The sequence below is a fragment of the Leopardus geoffroyi genome, chromosome X (genome assembly GCF_018350155.1).
Source record: "Leopardus geoffroyi isolate Oge1 chromosome X, O.geoffroyi_Oge1_pat1.0, whole genome shotgun sequence".
NCBI lineage: Eukaryota > Metazoa > Chordata > Mammalia > Carnivora > Felidae > Leopardus > Leopardus geoffroyi.
Window position 1 is genome coordinate 99311803 of NC_059343.1, and position 26175 is coordinate 99337977.

The 26175-nt window shown below is 49.2% G+C and overlaps 1 protein-coding gene and 2 long non-coding RNA genes across 4 annotated transcripts in view; all 3 read left to right on the forward strand.

Moving 5' to 3' along the window:
- Positions 1-917: 917 nt before the first annotated feature.
- LOC123595233 lies at positions 918-7298 on the forward strand. Of its 2 annotated transcripts, XR_006711088.1 has the most exons (4): positions 918-1018; positions 5179-5452; positions 6076-6207; positions 7256-7298. It is a non-coding gene; the product is annotated as an uncharacterized LOC123595233 (long non-coding RNA). The 2 variants fall into 2 exon arrangements; XR_006711087.1 differs by lacking the exon at positions 7256-7298 and having other exon boundaries at positions 6076-6355.
- A 10383-nt stretch (positions 7299-17681) lies between these two features.
- Positions 17682-24880, forward strand: LOC123594435 (homeobox protein ESX1-like). Its single transcript, XM_045471187.1, has 4 exons — positions 17682-17789; positions 17950-18433; positions 20548-20593; positions 24317-24880. Exons 1-4 carry the CDS (start codon positions 17708-17710, stop codon positions 24797-24799), a joined length of 1095 nt encoding a protein of 364 aa, XP_045327143.1. The 5' UTR covers positions 17682-17707; the 3' UTR covers positions 24800-24880.
- A 567-nt stretch (positions 24881-25447) lies between these two features.
- The window catches only part of LOC123595232, a 71240-nt gene continuing 70512 nt past the window's right edge, over positions 25448-26175 (forward strand). The window contains exon 1 of the long non-coding RNA XR_006711086.1: positions 25448-26151. This is a non-coding gene — a long non-coding RNA (uncharacterized LOC123595232). The remainder of the gene's footprint in view (positions 26152-26175) is intronic.

Here is a 26175-nt window from a genome sequence, read left to right on the forward strand (position 1 = left end):
TCTACTTTTTATTTTAAACTTCAGGTGGGGCCCTATTCTTTTTTTTTTTTTAATTTTTAATGTTTCTGTATTTTTGAGAGAGAGAAAGGGACAGAGTGCAAGCAGGGGAGAGGCAGAAAGAGAGGGAGACAGAAAATCCAAAGCAGGCTCCAAGCTGTCAGCACAGAGCCCAATGTGGGGCTCGAACCCGTGAATCGCGAGATCATGACCTGAGCCGAAGCCAGGCACTCAACCGACTGAGCCACTCAGGCGCCCCAAGGGGAGCCCTATTGTAAGCGAAAGTAGCCAGGAATCATGATCTGGTGTGACAGGTTTATGAGAGCAAATCTGGAGCCAGACTACAGAGGTCTAAATCCTGGCTTCACTCACCACTCGCTCTCTGGCTAATCTGGCAAGCTGCGTATTCTTACTTTGCCTTGGTTTCATCATCTTTAAAATGGGAATGACAGGGGTACCTGGGTGGCTCAGTCGGTTAAGTGTCCGACTTCGGCTCAGGTCATGATCTCGCGGTTCCTGAGTTCGACCCCACATCGGGCTCTCTGCTGTCAGCGTGGAGCCTGCTTCGGATCTTCTGTCTCCCTCTCTCTGCCTCTCCCCTACCTGCATGCGCTCTCGCTCAAAAATAAATAAGTATTAAAAGAAGAAGAAGAAGCATGTAATAACAGTGACCATGCATTAAATGCCTATTCTAGGCCACACAGAAGGACAAGCACTATAGAAGTTATAGTCACCGGCACAACAGGGTCGAATTCATATTTTCAGCATCAGATCATCCTGGCTTCCTCGTGTAGAATGGTCGTGGGAGAGAAAAGGTGAAAGCAGGGAGCCAGGAGGCTAATGCAACATTCTGCTTTAAGATAACAGTGGTTAGGGTTAAGGCATGCGGGAAAAGTGAAAGGTTTGGGGATGTGTGTTTCAGGTGGAGTTAAGAGGATTTGCTGATGGATTGGAGGCTTGGAGCGAAGAAAGAGGTTACATGCATTCTTCACTCATTGGACCCTCACGAAAACCCAGTGAGGTAGGCACTGTCATTCTCCCCGTTTTTCGGTGAGGAAGCTGAGAGACGGGCTCATGCATTGGCCCGGGATTCACAGCGAGCCAGGCTTTGGACCTGCACTCTTAACTGTCTCTTCCCGGTTATTAGTGGCCTTTTTTTTTTTTTTTTTTTAATTTTTTTAATGTTTATTTATTTTTGACAGAGAGAGAGAGAGAGAGACAGAGCATGAGCAGGAGAGGGGCAGAGAGAGAGGGAGACACAGAATCCGAAGCAGGCTCCAGGCTCTGAACTGTCGGCACAGAGCCCGATGCGGGGCTCGAATTCACAGACCGTGAGATCATGACCTGAGCCAAAGTCGGATGCTCAACTGACTGAGCCACCCAGACACCCCGTTAGTGGCCTTTTCCTGCTCCCCACGATGCACCTCTTTTCCTATTTCGTTTCTTCTTATGCTCTTTAAGTACTTTTTCCCTCCTTTCTCCCTTGACTGAGGATAAAACCCAGGGATCTCACTGAGACCAGTGAGGGTCAAATAGTTAAAGACGCAAGTGAGCGAGTCCCGTCCTGTGGATTCCCTAGATGCAGCAAAGGGCTTGAGGGCCTTTCCATGTTCTGAATCACCACGAAGACCACATTGGTGGGCCACAGACTCAGTGGGTCTATCTCTCTGGTTAATGTGCCAAAAACACAAAACGAAACAAAACAACCGATATTTGTAAATGCAGACAGAAAGTTTAAGGGTTTTTTCCATTTTATTTAATTTTTTTTAATTTACATCCAGATTAGCATATAGGGCAACAATGATTTCAGGAGTAGATTCCTTAGTGCCCCTGACCCATTTAGCCCATCCCCCCTCCCACAACCCCTCCGGCAACCCTCAGTTTGTTCTCCATATTTACGAGTCTCTTTTGTTTTGTCCCCCTCCCTGTTTTTATATTATTTTTGTTTCCCTTCCCTTGTGTTCATCTGTTTTGTCTCTTAAAATCCTTCTATGAGTGAAGTCATATGATATTTGTCTTTCTCTGACTAATTTCGGAAAGCTTAAGTTTTTAAGTATTATTATTTTTCCTTTTAGAGAGAGAGTGCACGTGGGGGAGAGGGGCAGAGGGAGAGAGAGAGAGAGAGAGAGAGAGAGAGAGAGAAAATCCCAAGCAGGCTCCATGTGGAGCCCGACATGGGACTCGATCCCACGACCTGGGATCATGACCTGAGCCAAAATCAAGAGTCAGATGCTCAACCCACTGGGCCATCCAGGCGCCCCACATACAGAAAGTGTAAAAGAAAATATAGCATCACTTCAGAGCACACTCACACGATTTTCAGAAAAAGAAAGGATTTGTGGGGCACCTGACTGGCTCAGTTCGAGGAGCGTGCAGCTCTTGATCTTGGGGTCATGAGTTTGAGCCCCACGTTGGGTGTAGAGATTATTTAAAGAAATAAAAACTTAAAAAAAAAAGAAAAAGAAGGATTAGTGAGCTGTTAACCCTCAGAAAGGGTTTCCATATCCTTCCTCATGACAGACTCTAGGGTTTTTCTTTGTGATTTGGCCTATTGGGGGCAGGAGCGGGGGAGGCTACATCATTCGGCGTGTGTATCGTGCCAAAGGGGGACCCAAGTCGAATGAGCGGCATATTCGTAGATATCCTGAATCTTGAGTGTTCGCAGTAGATGTGCCCTTACCCGAACTCTCCTGGTGCTGCCCCCTCCACTCTTTTTTTCACTAGCTCCAATCTTGTGTTCGAAGCCCTGTTTGCCTGTCCTAAGAGCGCTCTGCTGTACCATGAGTATGGGTCTCTCCTGCCTAGGCAAAGATACTCAATCTCGGACTAGCAGATTCTGCCCCGTGTTTATTTTCACCCGAAGACTCTTCTGACTTATTCAAAAGCCTCCAACATTGTGTAAAATCAAAGATAGGCTTTCTGAAAATCAGCCCTGGGCCAGGCAGCAGCTAGCTGTGAGTGAGTATTGGAGAAGTCCCTTATTTTTCCTTATGTTTCTGGACGTGACCCACGTCTGCAAGAGGAGATATTTAGATTTTGGACATTCAGATATTAAGACTCGTTCTTAGGAATCTGCCAGGCAGGCTGGCAATTCCACAATTCTATCGATCTATGCTCAAAAGAAGCTTATCAGGCTTCTATGAGTTTGCTCCCTTAAAAGAAAAAAAACAATAGCCTTTTCTATTATCTTATTAACGCTGTTCCCCATAGATCATTAAAATGTCTTTTGTCCAGAGGTGGCCGGGTGGCTCAGTCGGTTGAGTGTCTGACTTGATTTTGGATCAGGTCACGACCCCGGGGTTGCAAGATAGAGCCCTGCATGGAGCTCCACGCTGAGTGTGGAGCCTGCTTAAGTCTCTCTCTCTCTCTCTCCCTCTGCCCCTCTCCCCTGCTTGTGCTCTCTCTCTCTCTCTCTCTCAAATAAAAAAAAAGAGGGGTACCTGGGTGGCTCAGTCGGTTTAGCGTCCGACTTTGGCTCAGGCCATGATCTCATGGTCTGTGAGTTCAAGCCCCACATTGGGCTCACTGCTGTCAGTGCAGAGCCCGCTTTGAATCCTCTGTCCCCCTCTCTCTTTCTGCCCCTACCCTGCTCACGTGCGCTCTCTCTCTCATAAATACATTTTGAAAAACATTAAAATAAATAAATTAATTATTTTTTTAAAAAAGCCCTGGGTGGCTCAGTCCATTAAGCATCAGACTCTATGGTTCGTGATGAGTTCCAGCCCTGCATCAGGCTCTGCACTGACAGCGTGGAGCCTCCTTGGCATTTTCTGTCTCCCTCTCTCTCTCTCTGTCCCTCCCCAGGTCGTGCTTGCTCTCTCTCTCAAAACAAACCAACCTTTTAAATAATAAAAAAAAAAAATGAAATATAAAAAAAAAAAAAGAGCTTAAAATGCCTTTCTTCCAGAGTGATAAATCTTTGAACATGCTCTGGGCCCAAATGTTAATTTCACATACATTTCTTTAACATTTGTGCATACTGTGTACAAGACATTATGCAAATACTTTCCAAATAGTAACGGATTTTTCTTCACTACAACACTCAGTGGGAAGGACCCCATGCAGTGTAAGTGTTTTTGGAGGCACTAGGCACTGGGCAGGAATCTGCAGTTGAACTCTGACATGAATTCATTACTAAGACTCTGGGGCACTTAAGCCTTCTCAAGTGGCACAGTGCGTGTCTTGCAGAGTGCATATGACCACCCGGAGAGCCAGACCAACCCAGCCCCGTGATTCTACCTACTCCCAGAGCTCTAGGTAGCATGGAGGGCTTTGACTTCAGCAAAATTACAAATACAAATTCGAGCCATCCGGGCGCCCCAAAAGCCATTCCTTTTACGATATATCTTATTAGTGCACACAATTCTTTTTTTTTTTTTTAATGTTTATTTATTCGTTTGGGGAAAGAGAGAGAGGAAGCGCTCATGAGTGGGGGAGCGGCACAGAGAGAGGGAGGGAGAGAATCCAAAGCAGGCTCCTCGCTGTCAGCCCAGAGCCCGACTTGGGGCTCGAACCCACGAACCACGGGATCATGACCTGAGACGTTATCAAGAGCTTGATGCTTAACCAACCGAGCCCTCCAGGTGCCTCAGTACACACACTTCCAATGGCAAATATATTCTTTGCCACTCAAATACTGTGCAAAATTTATATTTGTAAATATTTCACATAATTTTGTGGCCACACCTGGACATTTGTGCACCAGCAGGGTCCCATCTGCCACAACTGGTGGTGAGAAAGCCAATAGTCAACGTCTTACGTGTTAGTCCGAAGGCTTTGAACCTGAAGCCGACACACCGTCACTGAGGCCAGATACTCCAAGAGGACCCTACTCGGCGGCTAGTTATACCTCCACCAGATCATAGATCCCCGGGGACCCCAGCACAGTCTGCAGAGAAGCAGAGCTACATCGACAGCACTGAGGACAAGGAGCCTTCACCCAGACGCAGCAGTGATGAAACTGGTCGTTTAGGAGTCAGGGAGGACCAGGAAGGACGGCACGGTCAGTGCCTGGACGGTGACAGGTGCTTCAACAAACTCTACGAAACGAACTTTCTCTGGGACAGCAGGATGGACTGAGCTGTATCTGCTGCTCTTAGTTTGGGGCCCTGGGCCTCCTCCTGCCCTTGAAGCCAGGCATTCAATATCACGATCTCTCTCTTTGCCTTTCCTCCTCTCCAGATGCGAACCCTCCTGTGATCCTCGCAATTGCATCAGAAGATGAGGAGGAAATACACTGTGAACCTAAGGAAAGAGCAGCAGCGCCGGCAAAAGGCCACGGCCGTGCAGGAGCTCCTGGCCCCATGGACAAACAGGACCCAGAGGGTGCTGGGTTGAAGCTCAGGCAGCTTGGGGACGGGCAGCAGCCCCACTCCCACGCCACTTTGAGCCCGTTGCGGCTGCAGGAGCAGGAGGGCGTTTTACAATGAATTCCCCGCTTGCACATGTTGCCACGGTAACCGGCATGCACAGGCAGCATCTGCTTTCCCGGGAGCACTGGTTGAATCCACCCTCATTCTCTCTCAGGGAGCCTCATTTTCTCCCTTCCTGAGCCAAAGGCTAGGGGGGGGGGCCAAGGCCACTAGGGCTCTCCTGACCTCAGGCACCAGGGTGGAGGCAATGCTTCCTGGGCACCAAGGTAAATATTTTCATGCAGCATTAAAATGAATCAAGCAGTGTGGGTGGTACCTGGGTGGCTCAGTCAGTTGAGCATTCAATTCTCGCTTTTGGCTCAGGTTATGATCCCAGGGCTGTGCGATCCAGCCCCACGTGGGGCTCTGCAGTGACCGTGGAGCCTGCTCAAGATTTTCTCTCTCTCTCTCTCTCTCTCTCTCTCCCTCTGCCCCTCTCTCCCACTCACGCTCTCTTTCTCTCTTTAAAAAAATAAAATAAAATGAATCAAGCAGGGAAATGTTAGCACGATGCTAGCTAGGTTTTTGTAAACAGTCTTTGAGTGAAATCAGGGTGAGGAGAGTAAGGGGTGGCCAGCTGTCTAAGCGAAGGGTCAGATTCTGCCTTTCTTTAAAATTGTGACACTTTGTTCATAGTAATGATTATTTTTTTTTAATTGTGCAACAGGTATGTTTTATCAGGAATCTGGAGTTTTTGATGCCCTTTCAATTTAGTGTGGAGGAAAAAAACATTCCTAAAGCAAGGCCTCAATCTGAATACTACAGAACAATGTACTGGGGGAGAGGTGTTGTAGAATAGGTATGTACGTATGTAAGTAAACTCTACTCCCAACTTGGGGCTTAAGCTCATGAATCCTGGATCAAGAGTCACATGCTTGGGGCGCCTGGGTGGCTCAGTCGGTTAGGCGTCCGACTTCAGCTCGGGTCATGATCTCACAGTTCGTGGGTTCGAGCCCCGCATAGGTCTCTGTGCTGACAGCTCAGAGCCTGGAGCCTGCTTCGAATTCTGTGTCTCCCTCTATCTCTGTTCCTCCCCCGCTCATGCTCTGTCTCTCTTGCTCCTTCAAAAATAAATAAAAACATTGATAAAAAATTAAAAAAAAAAAAGAGTCGCATGCTTTACTGACTGAGCCAACCAGGCACCCCTGGAGTAGGTATTTAAAAGCATGCATGAACTGAATGTGATGTATTTCATTTCCTCTACAACTCCTGATACTGAATGTTTGTGATTCACTCACCTCAGAAGGGAGCTTGCAAGATGCATATGCATGTGACTAAAGCCAGCACCCAGGCTAATATATCTGAAAAAAAGTATGTGGTGAGAAATAATTAGCCATGTTTGGAAAGTAGGTTTTTTGTTTGCTTTTGAAAAGGAGTTTATTTTTCAGTAATCTCTACACCCAGTGTGGGGCTCAAACCCACAAACCCGAGATCAAGAGTCGCATGCCTCATGGGCTGACCCAGCCAGGCGCCCCTGGAAAGTAAGTTTCGAACCTTGGGTCTTTGTGAGTGGAAAATAGGATATATAATCCCCGGTTTATGGGACTTTCCCATTACCAGAAGGAATATGATTTCTTCAAAGTAAAAAAAAATAATAATGAGGGTCACCTGGCTGGCTCAGTTGGAAGGGCATGCAACCTACATTTATTATATTTATATCTACTTTAATGTTTATTTACTTTAGTATTCATATTTATATGTAATATTTAATGTGTAAATTTAATTTAATTTACTTATGTTTATTATCGATAAGGATAATATATTAATGAATAAGGATAATATATCAATGGTATATAAATATTATATATAAATATATATTTTCTCTTTTTTTTTTTTTTTTTTTTTAGTAGGCTTCACACCCAGCGTGCAGCCCAACGCGGGACTTGAACTCGCGACCCTGAGATCAAGACCTGAGCTGAGATCAAGAGTCAGACGCTTAACTGACTGAGCCACCCAGGTGCCTCCAAACCACGTATTTGCATGTGCATATGCATGTATATATAAATTAGGGTGGACTTCTGTGCGGAGACCCTCGATAAGATGGGGGGTAGCAATGTCCCTGCCATAGAATTGGTGAGAGGACATAACATATTTAAGTACCTGGCACAATGTCTGGCCACAGCAGCAGCCCTCAGAAATGCCCACTACTACTATTTCATAACACGTCCTATTAGCACAGCATAACCCGCGGTGTAGGTGGCATGACGGAAAAAGGCATGATTAGAAATGACACATTCTCGGGGCGCCTGGGTGGCGCAGTCGGTTAAGCGTCCGACTTCAGCCAGGTCACGATCTTGCGGTCCGTGAGTTCGAGCCCCGCGTCGGGCTCTGGGCTGATGGCTCAGAACCTGGAGCCTGTTTCCGATTCTGTGTCTCCCTCTCTCTCTGCCCCTCCCCCGTTCATGCTCTGTCTCTCTCTGTCCCAAAAATAAATAAACGTTGAAAAAAAAAAATTAAAAAAAAAAAAAAAAAGAAATGACACATTCTCTGGGCGTCTGGGGGGCTCAGTTCGTTGAGCATCTGACTCCTGATTTCGGCTCAGGTCATGATCTCACTGTCAGGAGATAGGGTTCCGTGCTGTAAGACCCCATTGGGGATTCTCTCTCCCTCTCCCCCTCCCTCCACTTCTCCCCTGCATGTGCGTATGCACACGCACACTCGCGTACTCTCTCTCTTAAAATAAGTAAACGTTAAAAAATTAAAAATTATAGAAAAGAAATTACACATTCTCATTCTTTTAGAGACACTGAAATATCTACGAATGCAACGATGTGGTGTCTCTATTTGCATCCAAATAATTATGTCGAACTGGTTAGGGTATTGATGAAACAAGGCAGGCTGTGAATAAGTTGAGACTGAGATTAGTCCATAAGGTATGTCTTGTGATTCTCTCTGCTTTTGTGTACGCTTGACATTTCACATAATAAAAAACATGTTTTTATGTTTTTTTTTTAAGTTTTATTTACTTAAGTAATCTCTGCGCCCAACGTGGGGCTTGAACTCATGACCCCAAGATCAAAAAGTCACATGCTCTAGGGGCGCCTAGGTGGCTCAGTCAGTTGAGTGCCCGACTTCAGCTCAGGTCATGATCTCACAGCTTGTGAGTTCGAACCCCGCATCAGGATCTGTGCTGACAGCTCGGAGCCCGGAGCCTGTTTCGGATTCTGTGCCTCCCTCTCTCTCTGCCCCTCCCCCACTCACGCTGTGTCTCTCTCCTTCAAAAATAAATAAACATTAAGAATTTTTTTTTTTTTAAAGTCACATGCTCTTCCAACTGAACCAGCCAGGCGCCCCTAAAAAACATGCTTTTAAATGATCAGGGTTATAAACTCAAATGCTGACAGACGCAGGTGACAGGGACCAGCAAGGAGAGTGGAGACTGGTGAACTGAGAAAGAACAGATCTTTTCCAAAGGGGATGGCCAGTACTCAGCTCCAGCTGAGTGTACTGGGGGGAATGTTGGGCCAAGGCTACTAGATTTTCCAGTTTGTTTGTTTTTTTCAAGACTGGCCCCAAATCCAAATGTTTATATGAAACCTTCCATTCTTTAAATGTTGGCAACTAACTGGGGCGTCTGGGTGGCTCAGTCAGTTGGGCGTCTGACTTTAGCTGGGGTCACGATCTTGCGGTTCGTGAGTTCGAGCCCCGCGTCGGGCTCTGTGCTGACAGCTCAGAGCCCGGAGCCTGCTTCGGAGTCTGCGTCTCCCTCTCTTTCTGCCCCTCCCCACTCACACTCTGTCTCTCAAAAATGAATAAATGTTAAAATTTTTTTTTTCAGTGTTGGCAACTAACTGAAATATGTATCAAGAAGTGTGCTGGTCTCTCTCTGCCCCTCCCCCGTTCATGCTCTGTCTCTCTCTGTCCCAAAAATAAATAAACGTTGAAAAAAAAAAAAAAAAAAAAAGGGGCGCCTGGGTGGCGCAGTCGGTTAAGCGTCCGACTTCAGCCAGGTCACGGTCTCGCGGTCCGTGAGTTCGAGCCCCGCGTCGGGCTCTGGGCTGATGGCTCAGAACCTGGAGCCTGTTTCCGATTCTGTGTCTCCCTCTCTCTCTGCCCCTCCCCTGCTCATGCTCTGTCTCTCTCTGTCTCAAAATAAATAAATGTTAAAAAAAATTTTTTTTAATAAAAAAAAATTTAAAAAAGGGATTTGACATTTATATTTATGTATTTTTAAAAATTTTTAATGTTTATTTTTTTAAATGTTTTTATTTATTTTTGAGACAGAGAGAGACAGAGCAGGAGCAGGAGAGGGGCAGAAAGAGAGGGAGACACAGAATCCGAAGCAGGCTCCAGGCTCTGAGCCATCAGTCCAGAGCCCGACGTGGGGCTCGAACTCACAGACCGCGAGATCATGACCTGAGCTGAAGTCAGACGCTTAACCGACTGAGCCACCCAGGCGCCCCTAATGTTTATTTATTTTTGAGAGAGAGACACACACACACACACGGAGCGTGAGCAGGGGAGGGGCAGAGAGGGAAGGAGACACGGAATCCAAAGCCGGCTCCAGGTTCTTCTGAACTGTCAGCACAGAGCCCAAGGCAGGGCTCAAACCCATGAACTTCAAGATCACAACCTGAGCCGAAGCCGGAGTCTTAACTGACTGAACCACCCAGGTCCCCCTACATCTTTTTGTTTTTTTGTTTGTTTTTTTTTCAACGTTTATTTATTTTTTTGGGGACAGAGAGAGACAGAGCATGAACGGGGGAGGGGCAGAGAGAGAGGGAGACACAGAATCGGAAACAGGCTCCAGGCTCCGAGCCATCAGCCCAGAGCCTGACGCGGGGCTCGAACTCACAGACCGCGAGATCGTGACCTGGCTGAAGTCGGACGCTTAACCGACTGCGCCACCCAGGCGCCCCCCCCTACATCTTTTTGTAAAAAAAAAAATGTTTATTTATTTATTTTGAGAGACAGAGAGAGAACACGAGCAGGGAAGGGGCAGAGAGAGAAGGAGATAGAGAGAGAATCCCAATCAGGCTCTGTACCGTCAGCACAGAGCCCGACTTGGGGCTCAAACTCAGGAACTGGGAGATGATGGCCTGAGCTGAAATCCAGAGTCAGACGCTTAGCTGACTGAGCCACCCAGGTGCTCCTGACATTTATATCTTAAAAAAAAACAGTCTACCCTCTTACCAAATTTCATGTATCAATATGGTATTGTTAATGTACTCACCATGCTGTACATACGGTCTCTAGAACTTATTAATCTTGCATAATTAAAATTTTGCACCCTTTGTCCAACATCTCCCCATTTTCCCAAACCTCAGCTTCTGAAAACCACCGTTCTAATCTCTGTATAAGGTGAATTCTTTTAGATTCCACATATAAGTGAGATCATGCAGTATTTACCTTTCTGTGTCTGGCTTCTTTCTTTCTTTCTTTTTAAAATTTATTTATTTATTTTGAGATAGAGAAAGAGAACCAGCAGGGAAGGGGCAGAGAGCAATGGAAACAGAGGATCCTATGTGGGCTCGGTGGTGACAGCACCTTTGTCTCATGCGGGGCTGGAACTTGAGAACCATGAGATCGTGACCTGAGCCGAAGTCAGATGCTTAACTGACAGAGCCACCCAGGTGCCTCCTGGCTTATTTCATTTAGCATAACGTCCTCCAGGTTCATCCAAGTTGTTGTAAATGACATTCCCTAATTTTAAAAGGCCAAATGATATACCATTACACACACACACACACACACACACACACGCGCATTTATTTATTTCACCACATGGAGCCATGAACAGTGGTGATTCTACAAGTTTCTGGGTCATAATGGTCTAATATATCAAACACAATTGAAAGAAAACTCAATGAATTTTACCCTTAACACCAGATTACAGCAGAGGGACACGGTGTACCAGGCTCTAGACTGGAATTTAATGTGCAAATGATACAGCTTCCTGGAACAAACCTGAAGAGTCCATGGTGTCCCAAGATAGGGCAGTGAACACAAAATCTGCTTAGCTTTTTAAAAAAAAATCTTTGGGGCGCCTGGGTGGCGCAGTCAGTTAAGCCTCCGACTTCAGCCAGGTCACGATCTCGCGGTCCGTGAGTTCGAGCCCCGCGTCGGGCTCTGGGCTGATGGCTCAGAGCCTGGAGCCTGTTTCCGATTCTGTGTCTCCCTCTCTCTCTGCCCCTCCCCCGTTCATGCTCTGTCTCTCTCTGTCCCAAAAATAAATAAATGTTGAAAAAATAAATAAATAAATAAATAAATTAAAAAAAAAATCTTTATTTTTGAGAGAGAATAAGTGGGGGAGGGGCAGAGAGAGAGGGAGACAGAGGATCCCAAGCCGGCTCTGTGCTGACAGCAGAGACTCAAATGCGAATGCGGGACTCCAACTCACAAACCATGAGATCCTGACCTGAGCTGAAATCAAGAGCCAAAGGCTGAACCGACTGAGTCACCCAGGCACCCCGGGTCTGTCTATAACTTCCTCCTCTTCATTCTTTTTTTTTAAAGTTTATTATTATTTTTTTTAGTACTCTCTATACCCAGTGTGGGGCTCAAACTCATGACCCGGAGATCAAGAGTCACGCGCTCTTCCCACTGAGTCAGCCAGGCACCCCACCTCCTCCTCTCTCTAAGGCTGGAATTCTATATGCAAATAACTCCATTGAGATCTCTATTTCATCATTGCAGATGCAACAAAGTGTAAGTTCTAAAATTATTGAGGTAATCAGGGAAATCTAAATGTAGGCGACTGGGCGATGATTTCAAGAGATTATTGTTGTCACTGTGCTTATGTAGCTGAAATTTCTATGTTTGTTTTGGAAAGTCCATACAAATAAAGATGTAGAGATGAAAACACATATTGTCTTGAGGTTCTTTTATTTTTTTAGAAGATTTTTTAAATTTTTATTTAAAAAAATTTTTTTTAACGTTTATTTATTTTTGAGACAGAGAGAAACAGAGCATGAGCGGGGGAGGGGCAGAGAGAGAGGGAGACACAAAATCCGAAACAGGCTCCAGGCTCTGAGCTGTCAGCACAGAGCCCACACGGGGCTCGAACTCACAGACCACAAGATCATGACCTGAGCTGAAGTTGGACGCTTAACCGACTGAGCCACCCAGGCGTCCCTAAAGATTTTTTTTTAATTTTTAAAAAATGTTTATTTTATTTGAGACAGAGCACGAGCAGGGGAGGGGCAGAGAGAGAGGGAGACACAGAATCCGAAGCAGGCTCCAGGCTCTGAGCGGTCAGCACAGAGCCCGATGAGGGGCTCAAACCAACAAACCGGGAGATCATGACCTGAGCCGAAGTTGAAGTCTGACGCTTAACCAACTGAGCTATCCAGGTGCCCCTATGTTTTTAAAAAAGATTTATAAAAAAATTTTAAAGTAATCTCTACACCCAATGTGGAGCTCGAACTCACAACCCCGAGATCAAGAGTCGCATGTTCCACCAACTGAGCCAGCCAGGCACCCCTTGAGTTTCTTTGAAATTGTCACAGCAAGAAGAGAAGAATGAATGGAGGAGAGGAGGATAAAAGGAAAGAATGGACAGAAGGAGGGAGGAGAAGATGGAGGAAGGAAAGAGAGAGGAGGAAAGGTAGGGAGAGAAGGAAAATGGAAGGGAGGTAGGGGAGGGGAAGGGAGGGAGGGAAGGAGACAGGAAGGGAGAGGAAGAAGGAGAGAGAGAAGGAAACTGTTTTTCCAAACTTCATTCCGACTTCCTAAGAATTCTGTGAGTTGACCATCATTAGTTTAGTAAACAGTGGTAGTAATAGGAAGAGTTGCCCTATTTCCAGTTGGGGAAACGGAGGCACAGAGACAGGAAGGCTTGCCAGTGTCATGAGGTGAGAATATACCGTGAAAGCAGAAGAACACGGCTGTGCCCGGAAACCAGACACGTGTGCTCCACCCAACTCCAGAGCCCGCTCGCTTTCCTCAGCCCCCTGTTGTCTGCTATAATATTTATGAAGGCGGAAGGGGGGGGGGTTAGGGGCGCGGTCGCCACTCTAGCTGATGAAAGGTGCACACATCACCGTAATGCCACCACACACACAGACGTTTACATTCCAATTCCAGGGGACGCCTCATGCACCTTGTGGACCGATGTGGCCTCCAAGCAGGGACTCTGGCTCTCCACCTTGATCCCCTAGCCCAGTAACTGCAGTGAGCCGAACCCAGAGCCAGCTGGGACTCCCCTCCAAGAACCCCATCCTAAAGCACTGTTTTCATGAGTCTCGCTTGCCCCAAACTTACAGGGTTCCATCCTCCCAGATGCACATATCCCAACACCGCCCTTGAATTCGACCCCAACGTAATATTTAAACTTGATTTCCCTGCTGGATATGGAGTTCTCTGCAGACTCTTCTCTAGCTCCCTCTCGAGGTCACGCTCCACAGCCACCCTGGCTGTGTCTGGGTTTCCCGAGATCAGCTTTCTACTTCTTCCTTCCTGGGGTTGCTCGTAATACCCTCTCCTATTGTCTTTGTTGGCACGGACGTTTGTTTATTTAGAGAGCACGCACGCACGAGTCGGGTAGGGGCAGGGAGCCGGAGAGAGAGAATCCCAAGCAGGAGCCACGCTGGGCCGGAGCCCCACATGGGGCTTGATCTCACAACCACGACTTCACGACCTGAGCCAGTACCAAGAGTCCGTCGCTTAACCGACTGAGCCACCCAGGCGCCCCTCTCCTCCCCCCTTTGACTGCAGTTCTGCGCACGGCCCGCTTAGCATTTACCAAACTTTGGCTCACTCTGAGACGTGAGGGAAGCCCCACTACTCCCCGAAAGCCAACTCCGCTTCTACCGGGGGCTGCCAGGGACAGTCTTCAGAGGTTTGGACCCTTGCCCACTTCCACCGAGCTGCATAACCTTGGGAAGGTCACCCAACCTCTCCAAGCCTCCGTCGCCTTGCCTCAGTAAGAAACAGTGATGCCTCGCACCACTCTCCTCCCCTCCCCGCGGACAGCTGCCAGAGTCGTCGGCCAGGCCCCGGTGCGCAGCCAGCACTCACGGGAGGTCACCGGCACGGGCAAGCACGGCCACGTTCACTCCACAGGCTCGCGCATCCACCCAGGGGCAGGGGTTATGCTCCACGTCCGGCACCTCCGATCACAGCGAGGGCCCAAGCACGGCCTGAGCCCCCTCAGCCCTGACCCCTTACCTCCAGCACCAGCTCCGGTCGTCTGAGCCCGTCCTGTGGGCCTCACTTCCGTTACCTCGTACACTTCTCAGCTCAGGAGAGGGGGGACCATCGTGATCCCCATTGTACAGATGCGGCACGGGAGGCACAGGGATGTCAGCTGATTTCCCTGGGCCACAGAGCAACTTAGCGGGGGTGGGGCTCCACCATTTTCAGCGTCTTTCTCTCCTGTGGGCTGATCCCTCTGCTCAGACTGGGAGAAGCCAGGGCACAAAGGCTGAGTCTGCGCTGGAGGCACTGCCCACACTAGCTGCCACGGGGCCCTGGAAAGCACAGCAGGCCCCGAGGTTTGGTGACTGGAGCCCAGGTAGGTACAAACAGACATGTAGCGGGGCGCCTGGCTGGCTCAGTTGGGGGAGTGTGACTCTTGCTCTCAGGGCCATGGGCTCGAGCCCCACGCTGGGTGGAGAGATTACTGAAAAAAAGAGTTAAAAGAACAAAGACCCCAAATGACGTGTAGCCCTGGAGACCTGACGGTCACGAGAAAACTTCCTGTCCTCGTTGTCAACTGCCAGAGAACAACCAGCACCTGTCTTCTCTCACGGACCCTTGCGAATAAAGAAACACAAAATTGGCTGGAATCAGAAATGTGAGACGGTGCGGTGTGGCCACCGGAAATACTTCATGTCTGTCACCTCAGTTACTCCCGCAGCACCCTGGTGAGGTGGTGGCTATTGCTGTCCTCGTTATACGGAGGAGGACACCTGAGGAAACTGAGACTCAGCAACTCAACAGGTGCGCCAGCTAGCCAGGGCGAGCAAGCCGCGACGCAGACCCCGGCAGGCTGGCTCCGGAGCGCCCACGGCCATAAACCCGGCACATCGAACCCCGGTCGTGGCTATTTTTGCTTAGGACGAGGCTCCGTTGGGTTGTTAAGGTTTGCAAAGTGTGAAGTGACTGAAGAAAATACTACCACAACTGATGCCAAGGTGGGGCGATAGTTGTCTCGGGACACGGGAGGGACTGAGATGGAGCCAGCGGGAAGGCTCCGTGGGAACGGGAGACACGAGAGAACGCGCCCCCTCAGCGGTCACGGATAATCGCAGCTAGTCCAGCACGAGCAGAATGAAAGCCCTCGTAGGTCGCTCCCGCAATAACTAATCTCGAGTCGAAACTGGGCATAGGGTGTCCAGCCGAGGCGGGGGAGGTGCCTGCGGCATTCAACAAGGGCCTCCCTGAGGAGGAAACATCTGGTTAAAGTCGTCAGGAGGACGCAGTCACCTTGCATCCCTTACCACCTCTTTGAAAACGAATTGGTCCGCAAACCTCTTTTAGTTAGTTTCTTACCCATCCTCCAGGGGCATGAGGCAGGGGCCCTTATCCCTGAGGCTCAGCGGGTGAGGTGACTAGGGCCCGTGACGCATTTAGGAACCCACAGCAATGATGGAGCGTCTGAATTCAAATGGGGGTGAGGAGAGTGGCCGTGGGGTAAACGAGGGATATAAATCGAGCACGTTGTCGAGCATAAGGCCCATTGTGGGAAGCTGTTTTCAATATTTAGGATATTTTAACGAGTCTTGGAACATCAATAAAACAGTTCTGGCGGGGAAAACCACAGAGCCCTCAATCTGGTCTGCTCCCTTTTATTTGACAAGAAATAAGCATGCATACCATTAAGTGGAGTTCAGTATTTGCTTACAGGTTTCCTCTGTTGATGTAAAAGTGACATACAAAAGAGTGCACAAATCTCAAACTTACATTGGTTGAGTTTTGACAAACTATATAAAACTATGTAGAGTCACTCTTTATCACGGATTCCTTGCTATACCCCAAATCTCTTGTCCCTTGTCTCTTTACTCACCTGGAGAAACCAAAACCCTACATAAATTCAACTCTCCGACCAATAAAATGTATCCCTGCCGTAAGAAAAATAAATAAATGAAAAAGGAAAAGGAAAAGAAAAAGAAAAAAAACAACCAACAAGAAACGAAATTTATTTAGGGGTGCCTGGGTGGCTCAGTCGGTTAAGCATCTGGCTTTGGCTCACTTCATGATCTCTGGGTTCATGAGGTCCAGCCCCCCATCGGGCTCTCTGCCTTCAGCACAGAGCCCCCTTGAGATCCTCTGTCCCTCCCGCCCCGCTTGTGCTCTCTCTCAAAATAAATAAACTTAAAAACAAAAGAAGTAAACTTCATTTATTCCCTCAGCAAGGGCTCAGGAAGATCTTTCTAGAAAACCCGAGAGGCTGAAGGAAGGGAGAAATGGCGGCGGGAAATTACCCGCGTCCCAAAGGTCCCAACCCTGGAGGGACACGCATGCTTGTACAGAGAAATCTATAGCTAGAGGCATAGCTGCTGTGCAGGAATGCTTCAGGAGAGGCGGTTACAATGAGACAAAGAAACAAATATTTGAAAAAGAAAAATTGCAAGAAAAAAAAAGCAGGAGCTTTGTGCACTTTGAGCAGCCTTGAATGCACTGTGCAGGCACCGAGATGTAGCTTCATGACTAAAATTCTGGAGGCACCGGACTTTCCCAAGGGGCACGTGTGGTTTTATTTGCATAGTGCATCTGAGCACCAGGCACGATCAGCAACCCCAAGCCCCAGCTCCTGTTCCCGGGTACCCGGGAGTTTGGCGGGCTCTAACTTCGGCATCTCGCTGAAAAAACTCAGAGTGTGCCACCTCAGAGCTGATCACATTCCTTTGATGACTATTCCCTGCTTTGTACCGGCTGCTAGGTCCAGAGGTTGGGGGGTGGGGGTGGGGCTGGCCCAAGAGAGATTGTCCCAACATTTCTGCCAGGTCTCGACCTAGGGTGAGGTCTGTCTCTCACCCTACGGAAATAGGCAAACACAATGCCGCACAGCCCCTTGCTCGGGAGTGGGGGAGACATGCCGCCAGTCTGGGGGACACGAGCTAAGTTACAACCGAAGCCGCCAGCTCTGCTTACCCATAGTCCCCTCCGATGCCTTAGAGCAAGTGCTCCCCACCCCAGCCCTCTTGGCAGGAGCACCCGCCCACTTGGTGCCCAAGCCCAGCCGCATGCGCACCTCGGCGAGCCCAACCCCCACTAAAGGGTGGTATATATAAAGCGCCTAGCCGGACGCTGGGTAGCTGAACTCGACGGCACGGCAGCGTAGCCACCGCTTCGTGTGTGACCCGGCGATCCAGCAGATCCAGACGCAGATCCACACAGGACGGCAGAGGGATACTATGGATCCTCTCAACCAATTCAAGCGCGAAGTCACGGGCTTCCCCAGCCTGGGAGTCGACGAGGACCGCGAAGAGCTGCGTGGTCTGTGCCCGTCGGGACAAGCGTCTTCGCCACGTCCCAGAAATGAAGGGTCCCTGGGCGAGGGGAGCGGTCTGGCCACCCCTCAAATGCCTGCCCTGGTCTCCTCCCCACAGCCCGGGCTCTGATGCTGATATCTGTCTCTGGATTTCTTCTTTTGCAGAAAGCAAGCAAGTGCGGATGTCGCTTACCAGAAACGGAGAGGCGGAGAAAGCCAGGGCCGAGTTCGCACCTGAGCAGCAGGCGGCAGGCATACGAATCAAGGAGGAAGAAGACAGCGGCGACGACGGTGCTGGTTATGGCCACAGCAATGGCAGAGAAGGGGCCGGCAACGTGGGCGCTGGATATCCGCGGCCCCCGGACCGCGAAACCCGCGATGTGGGCTGCGGCCGCAGCCCACGGCAGTTGGAGCTAGTGGAGCCGAAGCAGGAGGAGAATTTGCTCCCCGCCGCGGCTCCGGCTCCGGCTCAGGCTCCGGCTCCGGCTCCGGCTCAGGCTCTGGCTCCGGCTCCGGCTCAGGCTCCGGCTCCAGCTCCTGCTCCAAGAGGGAGGCAGCCGGCGGGCCCCCGCATCGTGTTCACCCCCCTGCAGGTGCGCCACCTGGAGAGCTTGTTCCGCTACACCCAGTATCCCAGCACCATCATGCGGTAAGTGGGCTTCTGCGCTGGGCGCCGGTGCGGGGTTCGGGGGGAGTGGCTGGGGTTGGTGGGGACGGCGCGGGGGGGGGGCGGGAAGAACGGGGTGGGTCTGTGGCGGGGGGAGACCGCGGCGGAGACTGGCGGGGGGAGCGACGGCGGGAACGGGATGGCGGCGAGTGGGGGGGGGGGGGGTGGCGGCGCGGAGGCTTGTCACGTGTCTCTCTCCTCGTGGCTGAAGTAAAACCTACCGGGCCCTCGAGGCTGCCGGTCCCGCGCCTCCCTTGGTTTAGGCGGGAGCTGAGGGCTCTGCGGGTGGGGACCAAGCGGGACGTTCAGGTGGAGTGGAACATCTGGAGCCGGGAAACTGTCCGCTGCGGCTAATAGAAGAAAGTCCTAGAAAGTCCTACTAGAAGCGGGGGGGGGGGGGGGGGGGGGGGGGCGAGAAGTCTGAGACGCGGGAGCAAACGGGCTAGTAGGATCCCGCCTTTGCTTAAAATGGTGATAAATCTGCTCGTCGTGGATTATTTCTGCACCGGTTTTTAGTGTTATTTTTAAATTTTAGTGTTATTTTTAAATTATTTACGTATTTAAGGTAATCCCAACTCACTAAAGCAATCCCAATTTATGTATTTTAAATACACCCAACGTGGGGCTGGAACTCATGACCCTTGACGTCCAGAGTCACAGGCTCCTGCAACCGAACCCGCCAGTCGGCCCTGCCCTGATTTGGATATTTTTAAATAGTGCGCCGGAAAACGGTCTCGAGTAGTGAATGTTCTGCATTCCCTTAACCTTTGCTAGAGGTCTTTAAAAATAAATTAAAATTTAAAGAAGAAGAAAAGGGGCGCGGCTGGCTCAGTCCGTAGAGCATATGAATTTTGATCTCGAGTCGTGAGTTCGAGCCCCATTTTGGACCCGTAGCCTACTTAAGAAAACCGTAAATCGGGCGCCTGGGTGGCTCAGTGGTAGAGCGTCCCACTTCGTCAGGTCGAGAGATCTCTCAGCGTTCTGGGATTCCAGCCCCACCTCTGACTTTGCCTGAAATGCTTTGGATTCTGTCTCCCTCCCTGTTCACCCCTTCCACGCTTGCGCGTGGCGCTGTCTCAACTATAAATACACATTTAAAAAAAAGAAAAGAAAAAATAATAAAATTGAAAAAAAAATTAAAATTAAATCGTGCCGACGGAAAAACTGCCCTCAAAGGAAGCCTCAAGCTACCCCTTACAGAATAGTGGGGGTGGGGGTGGGGGGGGGAGTGTGTGTGTGTGTGTGTGTGTGTGTGTGTGTGTGTGTGTTGGGGGGTGGATGGTGGATGGCAGGGGGGAAGTTAGTGATAGAAAAATGTAACAAAGCACGACCAAGGAATAAACAGCAGTTTGTGCCATCCTTTAGCCTCTGGTGGGCATGTACTCTTAACTGGGTTCATTACTGATAGATAAAGAGAGATGGGAGAGGGGACAGGATGGGAGGGGAGGGGAGAGACAGAGACAGAGAGAGAACACATGTTGTTTTAGGGCTCTAATTTATCATTATTTTTTTATTAAAAAATTTTTTAAAGTTGATTTATTTTTGAGACAGAGAGAGACAGAGCATGAACGGGGGAGGGTCAGAGAGAGAGGGAGACACAGAATCTGAAACAGGCTCCGGGCTCTGAGCTGTCAGCATAGAGCCGGACACGGGGCTGGAACTCACGGACCGCGAGATCATGACCTGAGCCGAAGTCGGACACTCAACCAACTGAGCCACCCAGGCGCCCCTTAGGGCTCTAATTTAACCCATAAATTGGGTAAGAGCAATGACTGAAAGTCCCCACAGATAGTTCCTCAGTCAGATTCTTTTTCATTTTGGTGTTGATAACACTAAAAGAAACTGAATTAGAATGTCATGTGTTCTTGGGGACTGTGCCTCCTTTACCCATCAAGACTTGGCTTCCCTTAAATTCTTTGTCAACTGAACCTCACTGTAAATCCTGAAATGGCGTGACTTTTCCTAGTGCAGAAACTGGCTCATAAAATGTCACTGACATCTCCCCAAAAACAATTTTTCAAACGATGAGTGAAAAATCCTATGTTTTAACTCACCGCCAACTCCATATACTGATCCTTGCGATTTTTCTCCCTCAGCCTGGAACTTTCGAGATTCATGAATGTGCCTGTAGCCAGAGTGCAGGTCAGTAAACCCGAAAAACACAATTTCGCTGGGAGCCATTTTAAACCTGTTTCAGGATTTGGGGCACCTTGGTCACAGACTTTCTCACGTTTCTGTGTTTTCGTTGCCTTTTTTAGATTTGGGAAATAAGTGTTGAGCTTTTGGGTCTTGCGGAGGGGAGGGTGGGATACATAAAGCCCAGGTTTTGGAAATTGCCCATTACCAGAGGGAACATGATTTCCTAAAGGAATGAAAAAATTGGTATAGTATAGTATCCCTTGCACACACATATATATACACCTTTGTCTAAGCTACACCTTACTGTATGTACCTTCATAGGTCACTAAAGTAGACTTATAATACACATATTTTTATAATTATATGTCACATGTATAGTATACTGATTTTTATGTGCAATATATATTTACGTGCTAATATAACTATATATGTATTTTACATATATTATAAATACAAAAATATGTGTGTGATGTAGTAAATATAAATTATATAAGATATACAATACATTTAATTCATAGAATAATGCTTATATTTATCTAAAGTAGAAATACACTTAATATATAAATGTACATATAAAAAATACGTAGTATATTGCACGTATATTCCTTTTTTAAGTTGAGAGAGAGAGAGAGAGAGAGAGAGTCTGTGCGAGCAGGAGAGGGGCAGAGAGAGAAGACCAAGCAGGTGCTGAGCTGTTAGCACAGAGCCTGACATGGGGACTTAATTTCCCGAACCCTGAGATAATGACCTGAGCAGAAATCAAGAGCTGGACGCTTAACCAACTGAGCCACCCAGGCGCCCTATGTGGTGGTTTTCCTTTAGAATATGATCTTTTGCTCTAGGATCCAGACTAAAGCAATTTTATTTTTTAATTATAAAATTCGTTTGATTTATTTTTTAAATTTTATTTAAAAATTTCAAAAATGTTTTTTATTTTCACTGCTTACTGCTTTTAGTTAAAGTGCCTGGGTCTCCTGTTGTTGGTTTCCTTTTGTTTTGTTTTGTGTTTTGTTTGTTTTTTAACATCTATGATTTGTTACTCTAGGATTTGGAGTAAGGCAGTTTTATTTTTTAATTAAAAAATTATTTTATTTCAACATTTTTAAATTTAATTAATTCCAATTTGGAGCTGTTGCTTTTAAGTGTTTGGTAAAGGGGTGTGGAGAGTGGCAGGCCTCCACTTTAATTTCCCAGAATTCTTTGATCTGTCAGCCTGAAAACATAGTTAAAGAGTAGATTGTGCATTATGGTAGACGTGGGAGGGGGGGAGTCGCAACCTTTGAAATCTGCCCAAGACAAAATAAACTCAAACCACAATTTCAAACAAGGTTGCATCAACTCAACAAAGGGGGAAGCCAGTCTAACGAGGTGGAGGGTAAGGGGAGAATTATTTGGGGACATCACTCACGTTCCAATTTGTGAGAGTACCAAACGCATTAGCGAATGGTCCTTCGAGGAATGTCTAACACCTGAGAGTTTGGTCTTCTTTTTCTGTTTTTAAGTGTACTTATTTATTTTGAGAGAGGGAGAGACAGGGGGCACAAGAGCAGGAAGGGGGCTCCCAGCTGGCCGCTGTCAGCGTGGAGCCCTCTTGGGATCCTCCGTCTCCCTCTCTGTCTGCCTCTCCGGCCTCGCCTGCTCGCGCTCTCTCTCAAAAATAAACAAACGTTAAGAAAATTGAATCTCTTAACTGCCATACATACCACGTGGCAGTGTTAAGTCTAGTCGTCACGTTACATTATCTTCCTGGTACGTATTTATCTCAAAAGTGGCAATTTTTACCTTGTGACCGACTCTAGGCCCTTCCTCCACCCACCCTTCTAGCACTCACAGATCCGATGTTGCTCCATGAGTTTGTTGAGCTTTTTTTCAGATTCCACATATAACTGAGAACATAAGGCGTTTGTGTGAAGAACATTTTAATGGGTGTCCCCTCGACTATTTTGCGAATACAGTTAAGAGTTGTTTTGATAACCCACCTCAGTTAGGCTGCTTTGCACTTGTGTACACTTGGCCTCTGGTAAACTTGGATCCCCCAAAAGGAGCTCCCAGCACTGGTTTCTTTAGACTTTTCATATTCAAGCAGCAGAAAGACCAAGTAACTACTAAGCTGGGAGAGGGAAAATGAGGCAACAGAGAGAGTAGAGGACCTTAGTCTCAAGTAACCTTTGCCAACTGGGAATGTCTACAAATATTAAATACAAAGGAATTCCATTAATACGATGTGGAAAGGACAGTGGAGTCCAAAGGACAGGTGTTTTGTTTTGTTTTGTTTTTTGTACTGTTCATAGCTGGCAGATAGGCGGCAGGAGCCATTTTGTGACTCCTCTCCCACATGCTTAGCTGTCTTCCTAAAGTGTCAGTTTCGCCTTGTTGCCTTAAGAATACCATATGATTTCACTTATGTGTGGAATCTTACCGAACAGACAGAACAGAAGCAGACTGTAATACAGAGGAGACTGGAGGTTGCGGGGTAGGGGGAGAGGGACGGGCAAAATAAGTGAAGTGGATTAGGAGGCGCCAAGTTCCAGTCATGTAGTAAATCAGTCCCGGGGCTGAAAAGTACAGCAGAAGGAATATAGTTAAAATACAGCAATGACTTTGTATGGTGATGATGGTGATTACACTGATCGTGGTGAGCATTTTGTAAGGTAGAGGAATGACGAATCACTGTGCTGTCCACCTGAAACTACTATAATATTGTATTGTCAGCTATGCTTCGACTCAAACAAGAAAGGAGAAGGAGGGATGGGATGGGGCTCTCCTGGTTGAGGAGAGGGACTTAGGGGGCCCTGCCCTGCTGGGCAGCAGTGGCTCCTGTCCAGGGTCCTGGAACTGTAGCCAGAGCAGAGGGCGCTGACCGGGTGCTGAGCCCAGGGAAGGCTGGAGAGTGGGGCAGGGTGGACGGTGCAGAGTGGACAACGGTGGTGTGCCTCTTTGCCCCCGAACTGTTGGCTGGGCAGAGATTTTGAGAACTTGAGTAAATGTGGTCCTAGTCAGGCTAAACCTTCGTTGCCCCCGAAGTGTAAAACATCCAGGTGCTGTCCGGTGCTTCAGCTTAACTTGTGTCCCAGCAAGACAAGCCACAGGCTCCTGGGCCCTCCAAGCCCAAGCCTCGCTCACAGTACCATCCTTCAACTACGAAGAGGTTTCAGAAAATGAATGACCCTTTAGTCATCCTTCAAAGAAACCTTTGGTTTCAAAATCCCACACGTGTCTATGGATTATTTACTGCACACTGAAGACGGGCTTTGCAAACTGGGGGTTGTCGCCCCAGCAGGACTTTATGCTGAGCTTCCCCACAAGCAGGGTGACACTAGCCTCGTGATTAGGAGTCAGTGGCAGCTGGACAGCTGAGGGCCAGCTGTCAGGACACAGCCCAGCACGTGTAAGAGTAACAGCAGGGACGGAGTGCCATTCCTCAGCTACACCTGTTTGTCAGGGTGGGGAAAAATAATACGCAATTGGGAGGACAGAGTGAAAGCAATAAGCCAAGCCACAGCCTGGCACATAGTGGGTGCCGTCTGAGGGTGAGCTGAAGGGAGACCCCTCGGTGGTAACTTTCCTAGGATAATTTAGCAACAAGGAAGTAGCTTCCCTGGTGCAGTTTAAAACCCTGAGGGTGTAGAGAGTAGCCTGCTGTTTTGTTTTTTTTTTTTTTTTTTTGCATGTATGACATTCAATGCTCAACATACTAAAACGATCCTTTTTTCTCTCTGATTGAAGGTTTGGTTTAAGAATAGGAGGGCCAAGTTGAGAAGACAGCAGAGGGCACTGAGGTACAGAAACGTGCCTCCCATGGCCATGGTCCCCCCTTTCAACTTTAACGTGGGTGGACCCTACCGTGGCATCTTCAATCGGGGGCCAGATTGTGTGTGGATGCCTCAGGAGCCAATGATGCCTGGGCCACCTCGCCCGCCCATGCCACCCTTTCCTCCTATGTTCCTGCCTCCTCCTCCCTGGTTGCATCCACCACCTTTCCCTCCCTGTGGCTGCCCTCCACTGTTTCGTCATTGTGGCTGCCCTCCACCTTTCCCTCGCTATGGCTTTCCTCCTATGGCCCATCCTGGTGCTGTACCACCGTGGCTCTTCCTTAATCCTTTTCCCAAAGAATGGGATCTGTGGCAGTTTTTTTCCGAGGTGTTTTTGAGCCAGTTTCAAGTTTCTGTATCTGTCGCCATAACGAATAGTTCATTCAATGTGTGCTGAATGTATTAAAGAGAAATCAAATTCACTGACCCTCTATTTTAGGGCACTTTTTACATTTTCAATAAAGTTGTGAATTCTCTACAATTGTTTTTGCGTGTGGTGTGGGGTCAGTCAGTTGCATGGGCAATGCCATTCATAGGGAAAGGCGAGGACACCTGCTCTCACGCAGTACTGTCCCTGAACCACCATCGGCAGGCCGGGCACATCCCCGAAGGTGCCCACGTGCCCGGGGCAGGGTTACAGAGACCCACCCTCTCCTCGGCCACCCAGTCCTCCCACCCCGCGTGCAAGCCCGACCCCGCAGAGGTGCAGGACCGGGTGGCGTCAGACCCTAAGGAGGGACCGGCGGGCTTCCGGGCGGGGCTGGGCCCCAGTCGCCCCGAGGAGCTGGGGCACAACCGAGCACTGGCAGGGAAACTCGGAAGGGGCTACTCACAGCTCCCGGAGAAGCGGCAGCCGGGTGTGCATCTGGTGCTCTCCAAGTTGCGTCCGGCGCCTGCCCCGCGGGCGGACCAGACCGGGCCGCGCGGCCTTCCAGCGGGAGGGTCCGGCGCCTGCGGAGGCACCGCGAGGCGAGACCCCCTTCCAGGCCGGCGCTGGGCTCGCTCTCTCTCCCCTGTCCCCCACTCCCCAGGGGTGCAGGGCCCGGCATCGCTCGGCCCCCAGCTCGCAGCTGCCCGGCACCTTTCCGCGAAATCCTTCCTATGGCCCGCCGTCCTCGCGTGCGGTCATTTCAAGTCCGCAGCTGAGAAAGGACCTGGGTCTTTGTCCCCTCGGACTTGGGGTGGCGGAGGGGCTCCTGCGGAACCCAGACCGTGTACCTGGTGCCCGATCGGGTTGTTTACACTGGCACACACAGCCCTTCTCGTTGCCAGGACGACCCCGGCCCCGGGGACGAGTTTTACCGGTGCACCCAAAATGTCTCCCCCCGTCCCCCAGGTTTGGGTTGTGGCGCCGCAGCGGGGTCTGTGAGCCGGGGCGTCGCAGATCTCCCGGATCTGATATCGGGGGCCACCCCCCCCCCCCCCCCCCGCGGTGGCGATGGTTCCAGGCCGTGGCCTCGGGTTGGCGGAAGCGTAGGCTCCCATCGAGGCTGGTCCCCCGCCCCCCGCCCCTCCCCCAGCGCTGAGAAGCTGCAGGCTGTCTGCGTAGCCGCCGCCGTGACTCACCTTCTTCTTCCCTGCCGGGACCTGGACGGCCTGGGTCTGTAGCCGTGGGCCCTCCACCCAGGCTCCGCAAGCCCATCCTACATCTCCCCGGGCAGGTGTGTTTGCAGGAACAGTCTGGGCACCATCGTCGTTTCTGACCCCAGGATCCTTGCGTGTAAATAGCAATTTTTGAAACCACTTCTGGTATGTATCTTGGTTGATAATCGC

Excerpts from the sequence above, each read along its gene's own strand:
- LOC123594435 (XM_045471187.1), top strand. The coding sequence starts at position 17,708 with ATGGATCCTCTCAACCAATTCAAGCGCGAAGTCACGGGCTTCCCCAGC. Across the intron at positions 17,790-17,949 it reads GGACCGCGAAGAGCTGCGTG|AAAGCAAGCAAGTGCGGATG; the intron begins GTCTGTGCCCGT and ends CTTCTTTTGCAG. Across the intron at positions 18,434-20,547 it reads TATCCCAGCACCATCATGCG|CCTGGAACTTTCGAGATTCA; the intron begins GTAAGTGGGCTT and ends TTTCTCCCTCAG.